The 8,292-nt window shown below is 44.9% G+C and overlaps 1 protein-coding gene across 1 annotated transcript in view; it reads left to right on the forward strand.

Annotated features, from left to right (window-relative positions):
* Fam181b (family with sequence similarity 181, member B) overlaps positions 1 to 996 on the forward strand; it is a 1,792-nt gene extending 796 nt beyond the window's left edge. The window contains exon 2 of the mRNA XM_005380435.1: positions 3 to 996. Within this exon, the coding sequence (XP_005380492.1) occupies positions 3 to 553 (551 nt within the window). The 3' untranslated portion in view covers positions 554 to 996. The remainder of the gene's footprint in view (positions 1 to 2) is intronic.
* Positions 997 to 8,292: the final 7,296 nt, after the last annotated feature.

Raw genomic sequence — 8,292 nt, forward strand, 5'->3', positions numbered from 1 at the left:
GGGCGGCCCGTCGGGGCCCGGCGCGAATCTGGGCGAGCTGGAGAAGGGGGCGGAGGCCGTGGAGCTCCTGGAGCTGCTGGGGCCGGACTACGGCGCCGAGTCCGAGGCGGGCGTGCTGCTGGCCGCGGAGCCCCTCGACGTGTTCCCCAGCGCGGCCGCGGGCCTGCGGGGACCTTTGGAGCTGGAGCCCGGCCTCTTTGAGTCGCCGCCGCCCGCGATCGTGGGGAGCCTCCTGTACCCCGAGCCCTGGAGCGCCCAGAGCTGCCCGCCCGCCAAGAAGCCGCCCCTCGCTGCGGCCCGCGGAGGCTTGACCTTGAGCGAGCCCTTGCGCCCCTTGTACCCCGCCGCCGCGGACTCTGCGGGTGGCGAGGATGGACCGGGCCCCCTGGCCTCTTTCGGCCCCTTCTTTCCAGACTGCGCCCTGCCGCTGCCGCACCATCAGGTGTCCTACGACTACAGCGCGGGCTACAGCCGCACGCCCTACTCCGGCCTCTGGCGACCGGACGGGGTTTGGGATGGGGCTCCGGGGGAGGAGGGAGTGCACCCCGATTGACTGCGAGGTACCCCGCCCTCCCCGAGAGACTGCAGTGGGACGCGCCCTGCTCCCGGCCTCTGCTGAGCCTGGAGAACGACGGGGAACGCAAGCGCAGATGAAACGGGGCGGTAAAAGAGTCAGTTAATAAAAAAACTTCACAAACACACAGGAAGATGTGTTGAGGATCGTCTTAATCAGGGCCTCAAGTGGACTTTATTTAAGCCGTCGCTAGTTTGTTACTGGACTCCCCGCTTCCCCAAACCAAACAAAAACCGAGATGAGCTTGGGGAATCATAGGGGGGAGGGGTGCGTTGCAGAAAGGGCAGGATGTAGCCCTGGTTGCTACCTGCTCCTCTCCAGCTTCTCAGCGAAGGTCGGTGCATTCGGTTTACCCCCTGTGCACCTTGCCCTGGCCCCTTCCCTCAAGTGCGTTATGAATTAAAGCCTATATTGAAAACAAATGGAGCGGAGGTGCATTGTTATTGACCTGAGTATTTTCTTAGAGGACAGTTTTTCCTGTGGCCACTCAGCGTTAGTAGGGGAGAATGTTACTGAGGACGTCAGGCCACCCCATCCTCTGCTCTCTCAGAGCTGGTCCTAGGGTGTGGTTCTGTTGTCTGTCACTCAAGTTGGTTCTTTCTCGTCTTTCGTTCCTTCCTCCTCTGCTGCCTTTTGCTTTCTTGCATCTTCTACTCTGCGTGTGCCGTAGCTTACTTTTCTTGCAGATCTTTGAGGCAGGAGACAAATCTGGCAAACTTGGCGTCTATTTCTCTCTCCCTTTTTTATTTTGGAAGGAGAGTCGAAGCAAGTTGTAGACTGTATCTAAATTTCCTTGTCAGAGGGGGGTGGGGTGGGTGGGATTACGGTATTCTTCAGCTTCTCACTTATTCACAGCTTGTTGGGTAGCTGTTACGTGAAATGTATTCAATGCTCGAGGCTGCATGGTGCTTGACTGGCTCTGCAGCTGTCTGTACGACCTAAGTATAGAAATGGCTTCTTTGCACGAAAGTGGTTGGGAGTGTGATTTCTATGCTTTTTTGGACTCATCTGTTTGCCCCATGGTTGCCCTTTCCCTTACAAGCTGTGCACCTCTGGCATCTCTCTTCCTGTTCCACCCCACACCTCTGGACTTGGTTGCTGCTTCCCTGGGGTTCCTCACTTGTTGTTTCCATACTGTCTTTCCCTTTGACAGGGGACAGTGACAGGTGTGAACTTTCCAAAGGAGTCCCTCTGCTCCCTGGAGAGCAGGTTTCATCAACGCAATCTGAAGGGCCCCTGGAGGGAAAAGCTCGATCTGCTGTCTGAGGGGGCCCGGAGGAGGTGGTGGTGGTGGGGTGTGTGTCAGGGGAGTCAGAGAAGTAACCAGCTTTGATGTAGCAGAGAAGACATGGGGCACTATCAGTATTGTTGAAGGGCGGAAGAAACAAGATTGGGCGGGAACTGAACAGCTGGAGGGAAAAGAGGGGGTCGTTCAGCCCAGACCTATAGGTAAAAGTGGAAGAGGAGACTAATAGGCAGGAAGCACAGAGATGTTTTTCTACTGATTGATTGCATTGCAGAGAAGAGCTGCTTCTGTTCCAGTTGCAAAGGAGAAATGCTGGAGCAGCCAAGATACACTGTCAAAGTGTCTAGATGTGAGAAAGAAAAAGCCCCAGTGCTGCTGCCGTAGAATTTTAAATCCAGGTCAATGCTTGCACAAATCAAAAGTACCATGAAAGGAATTTGTTAAAAACAAACAAGCAGGTATCACGCAATAATAGATACAACCTTAAGTGCTAATGCTAAGTCCCTTTCTTCTTCATAAAATCTTTCTTAAAGCATATAAGAAATACAGTGATGACAAAGTGAACTTTTGTAAGTTTTGGTTCTATGAATTTCCTTCAGAGTGGTGACATGGTTAATCTTACTGTGCTAACAGAATATTATGCAATAATTAGTTAATTTATCTAAATTATTTTATGATGAGTACAACCCAGAATAGAATTTTACAATAACCTTGTGACTATTGCTAAGGCTGATGTGTGACTGTCATGTTTTTTTCTTAATTTTCCTCTTAGATAGTTTGGTGAAACAACATATTTCACCCCAAGTATCTTGCTTGTTGTGTCTTTAATTAATAATAAGACTAATACAGATGTATCTATGTGCCCAGCATTGAGATAAGCACCAATCCACCAATCCTCTTAACAGCTCCAAGAGGCCAGTACTATTACCCCATTTGAAACCTGAGCCTCAGGATGAATGTCTTGTCGAAAGCAAGTACTGGATCCAAGTTCCCGATCTGGGAGTTTCCCAACATCAGAATCTACCTGTTATTTGTGAGGGTCTGCTATGCTTTGTGTGTCTGTCTCACAGTCCTCTGTATTATGCTATCAGCACAGCTTTTCAATCTCAGCACTGTTGACATTTTAGGAACTAGAGTTCTTTGCTGTAGAGGCTATTCTGTTCATGGCAGAATGTTTACCAGTCCCTTTGACTTCTTTCCATTAGAATCCAATAGCAGTTCCCTAGTTGTGATAATCAGAACTATTCCCATTGCCACGTGCCCCCAAGAAGGTAAAGTTAATGCCAGTTGAGAACTACTATGCTAGACAAATATCTACACAGTGTCTAGGAGGTGCCTTGCACTTTCACATACATTATCTCATTAGATTGTGACAGAGGCCTGTGTTAAGGTGTTGTTTTTACTCTCATTGGTATAAGTTAAAAAATAAAAAAGGCTTACAGGAGGAACTGAGTCAAGAAACTTAGGTACTTTTTGTCTTTGCTAGTTTATCAGCCATAGACCAGTTATATACCTACTGTACTAAAATACAGTTTTCCCACTGGTAAATTGGATTACAGCCTATCACAAAGGGATATGGTGGGTATTTGGCATAGGCTGTGGGCATAAATGACCATCAAGAGAGGTTGGTGTTATTTGATACCAATCAACCAAGACTTGCTGTTATTCCAAGTTTTCAAAACCTCGTGTTATCCATGCTGTGAAGAGTGTGTGCTAGGCCTCCATGTGGTCCCCAAGTTCCCCTCTCTCTGATTCTTCTTTCCACATTGTCTTCCAGTCTGAGCGTATCTGTGTCTGACCCTGCCACCTCCTATAGTACAGTAAGTAGTGCCCATTAATAATAGCTCTGCCAACGGCCCAACCACTTATTGCTTCCTCTCCTATGTCATTTCTACCTGCTAGAATATGTTCTTATTTCTCTTTATCATTATCCACAAATAATTATGTCTAAGTGCAATAATACACCTTTTTCAAGACCAGAAATATAATTTGTCTTGGCCAGGTGGTGACACATGCCTGTGATTCCAACAGTCAGGAAGCTGAGGCAGGAGGATCACTGTGAGTTTGAGGCCAGCCTGGGCTCCGTAGTGAGTTCAAGTCCAGCCTGAACTACATAGTGAGACCTTGTCCAAAAAAATGACAATTGATGTCTCAGTTGAATGATTTTGGACAGGCCTAGGACCCTAAGTCTGACTGGTAATACTAATTACACTTCTAGGATACATATTCATGATTCCCTTGTCAGTTGGGCATTTCTTGGTGCCTAGAATGTGTCTTAGTGTCTTCCTGTGCCTCTGAAGGGCCTAAACCTTTGCCCACCGCCATGCAAGTTTCCACCTGTGTTTTTCCTCACAATGAGGTTCTGACCAGAGAGAGACCATCCATAGTAACACCCCTTTTTCTCCCACTCCTGCACGAGTTCCTCTCCAGAGCTCAGGATGCTACCCTTCCTACTCTGTGAGGTCGAGATCTTGTTCCATCTATGTTCTTTACTTTCTCCTATCTTCAGTGTCATTCTCTCTCATGTTTTCCTCTCATTCTGTCTTTCTCTTTAGAGTCAAATCCCTCAGAAAAAGAATCTACATTGTTTTTGGTCTCTAGCTTATCTGCTATTTCAAGTTCTAGGTAGTCAACCACACCAGTTTCCTGGGACCGTCCCAGTTTTAGTCCTGAAAGTTGCTAAGGAAATGACAAGAAATCTCTCAGTTCCCAGCAGAGTACTTCTGCCCCACCATTTCCCAGGAATTGCTCTCACCGAAGCCCTCATTGACAATGCAACTTCAGTTGTTCTAACTTCTGTGCTACCTCTAAACATTTGGACTCTGTTCTCTTGAAACTCATCCTTGGGTTGGAGGAGCCTCATTTTCCGTTGGTTTTCTTCCATGCCTCCTTCCTGCCTTTGCTCGAGCCCTATGCATTAGAGTGCCCCAGCGTTCACTGGCATCTTCCCTCTGCTTCTCACGTTCTTTCTGCCTGGCACTGGCTTTTCCCAAGGCTTCAGCGATTCTTAATATGCTGCAGACACCGAACCACGTATGCACCTGCAGCCTTGACTTCTCTTCTTGCTAGACCCAGTAACGCACATATTTCTTAGGCAGCCCCTCTTGGTAAGCTCATAAACTCCTCACACTTCACATTCAAAATAAAATCTATGTGGAGTAGCCAGAGTCAATTTAATCATGCTGTTTCTTGTAGCCTGTCCCATCTTGTCCAAATGTAACCAATATACACTGTATAAGTCAGTGTGTTTCAAATATTTTTATTCCTGATCTTCAGAAGAGCTTCATTTGATATCACGTGCCAATATATCCGTACCCTCATTTATGTAAATCCGTATTTATCCAAATATCTTCTTGGTGGAGAATTAAAATAGCATTAGGTTATTTATAGTAATATTTAATCCTTTATTTCAAAATATACTTGATTTGTTCCAAGCCTAAGTTCTTGCAAAGGAGCCGTGTGATACCCTGATACTTTATTCATAAAACCCAGATGCTGTCCATTAGTGATTTCATGGCTCACTAATGGGTTGTGCCTGGAGTTTGAAAGATACTTTTCTAAGCAGTTCTTATTCATCTGTCTCCCGTACCCTTCTGCCAGTACCACTTTCTTAGTGTAGGACTTTGATCTGCAGTACCTTTCACCTAACCTACTCCAGCTATCTCCTAATAACCTCCAGGTCTTGAGACTCACACCCTTCTAGTTCATTCTCCTTATGGCTTGGCGAGATGACATTTCTAAAAAGCAACTCTGCTACTGCCACTTCTTGGCTTAACATTCTTTAATAGCTCTTTGTCACCTCCAGGGTAAAAGCTCAGTTTTTGCTTATTGATGTTGCTCCTTCCAGCCTCTGTAGTCTCACCTACCCCTCCCCCGAGAGTACCTAAGCCTAAGAAATTCGATAGTAATTGTAGGTGTTTGATTGTTTCATATCTATGTCTCCTCCAGGCGTTTACTTCTCCTCTTCTATACATGGATTACACTATCCCACTTTTTCTGCTGCTAATCTCTACTAACCATGTCCTTCTCAGTTTAAGTGCACCCTTTCTTTTTTAAATTTCCTGAGTCAATCCAGCACCTGTACTCTGAAATCTATGAAACTCTAAGACCCCCAGCTCACCTTCTAATAGCAGTTAATTACCCTGTTACTGTTGTGATTTTTCTGCTTCCTTTCTTGGGAATAGGAGCTTGCCTGTGCATTTCTATCAGTTTCTGCAAGCTTGCAGTAGTGATGGATAATCAAGGATTTCTGGGTGAATTTTATGTGGTTTTATACTTGAAAAAAGAACTTCCTGCTCATTTTCTCATTTGTGCTTTGCCCCAAACTTGTCAAATGATCATTTGTCAGCTATTGGGTAAGAGAACCCCTTTTCTGCAGGAACTCAGCTTATAGAAGGCATTATTTGCATGGCAATAGCAGTCATATTCATATTTTATGAAACCAAAAGGCAGTCACTTTTCCTGGAGCAGCACATTTGCTGGTGGGCAGACAGATACTAGTGACCAGCTTCAATCGTTTGCTCTGCTCAGAGAATATGACCAGAATGTTCTTCTGTGAGATTAACAATAACTAAAAGTCCTTTCTTCAGTGAGTTTGAAATTGAGTCAGGTACTTAAGACACATGCAAAAGAAAATTATTTTTATCATCGTCAGCATGGAAGTGGAGAATATACAAGACAATAATCAGAGAGATGTTACAAAGTGCTAGAGAGTTTCATTGTTAAGTGAATGATAAGGGCAATTTATCTCACTTTCAAAAGAGAATGCTTCTTGACACATTCTCCAAGTTAAAAACATATTTATTTTCTCCTAGACTATGATGGCAGAAGTGAGGAAAAGGAGGAAGGAGAGAGAATAAATATGTGGCTAGATTTCTGGCAAAAGGAATCCATTTTTTCAAAAATATATTTATTATCTATAATAGAGATTATGAGTTGATTTTTGTGCTCCCCCCAAAATTAGTTGAAAGGCTCAGTAACATAGAATATGTGCCTATTTGAGGTCTTTACAGAGATAATCAATTTAAAATGAGGTCATCAAGGTAGAAGCCAATGCACTATGACAGGTGTCCTTTTAGAAAGGGGAAATTTGGAATACACACAAAGGCAGGACAGTGTGAAGAGTCGGAGAGGGCAGCCATGTGATTGGAATAACGCAGCCACAGGCCAGGAATTGCTAGCACATACCACATGCTGGAAAAGACCGGGGTGCATTCTCTCTAGAGCTGCCCGAAAGAGCATAGCCCTGCTAACACCTTAGTTTTGGGGTTTTAGCCTCTGTGAGACAATAAATTCCTCTTCTAATCCACCCCCACTTTTATGTATGTGGGTATTGCAGCAGTAGGAAACTAAAAATACAGTATAGCCAAATAATGTAGATAATAACAGGTCAAAATGAATCCTATTAATAGTGCATGCAAAATTTCTTATACTTAAAAAATTTTATTTTATTTTGTTTCAGGGACTACTAGATGTGAAAGAAATTGGAAAGTTGTCAGATTCAAAGTCATTTGTGTCAGCCTACCACACTCACACAAGAAAGGTAAAGCCAATGCCAGAGGTTGTACAGGAAGGGTTGTCATGTATGATTGCCTGATACATAGCTATCCTATGACTGCCAGACCTCCAAGATTGCACAGAGGCCATACAAAAAGTGCATCGGAAAAGACCCAGCAACTTTGTGTTCAACCTGGATGTCTTGGTTACTTTTCTCTCATTGTTGAGACAAAATACCCAACATCCAAAATTAAGGAAGGAAAGGTTTATTTAGCTTACAGTTTGGGGAGGTTTCAGTCCATACTTGGCTGGCTCTGAGGCAGAAGATAGCAAAGCAACAAGAGCAAAGGGGGTGGGGCTGGGGATTTAGCTCAGCGGCAAAGCGCCTGCCTGGCATGCGCAAGGTCGTGAGTTCGGTTCCCGGTACCGGAGAAAAAGCAAAAAAACACAAACAAACAAACAAAAAAAACCAGAAAGAGCAAAGGGGGAAATGGCAGCGGAACAGCAAAGCAGCCAGAGCAAAAGGGAGGAGTGGAGGCAAGCAGCCTCTTTCCCTCCCTTACATTGTAAACAGGCTACCTCCACCTAAGGGGTGCGTAGCTCTCACATAATCTCCATGCCCTCCTCTTCCGAAGGCTCAGGATGTATACAAAGTAAGCACCCTGGCTTCCTGCGGAGTCACTTAGCCAAACCTCTAGACTCCCCATGTTGACATAATGTATCAGCCATAACACTGGGGCTGACACTGTGGCCAGAGATTATTGTTTGAGAATATATTACATAACCCTCCTCATGTTTGTCTTTAAAAACTCCACTTGCCTTAACCTCTTTCAGTATACTCATTATCCACTATGGCATGCATATTCCCATTATAAGGTTCTGAAATTCCCAAATTAAGTATCAGTATTCTTTGGGGATTCTGATTTTTTTCCATTCTTTTAGAGTGGAAAAGGATTCTGTAAAGATGCAATAAAGC

This window comes from Chinchilla lanigera, unplaced genomic scaffold (genome assembly GCF_000276665.1).
Source record: "Chinchilla lanigera isolate Chin_1 unplaced genomic scaffold, ChiLan1.0 scaffold00013, whole genome shotgun sequence".
Taxonomy (NCBI): Eukaryota; Metazoa; Chordata; class Mammalia; order Rodentia; family Chinchillidae; genus Chinchilla; species Chinchilla lanigera.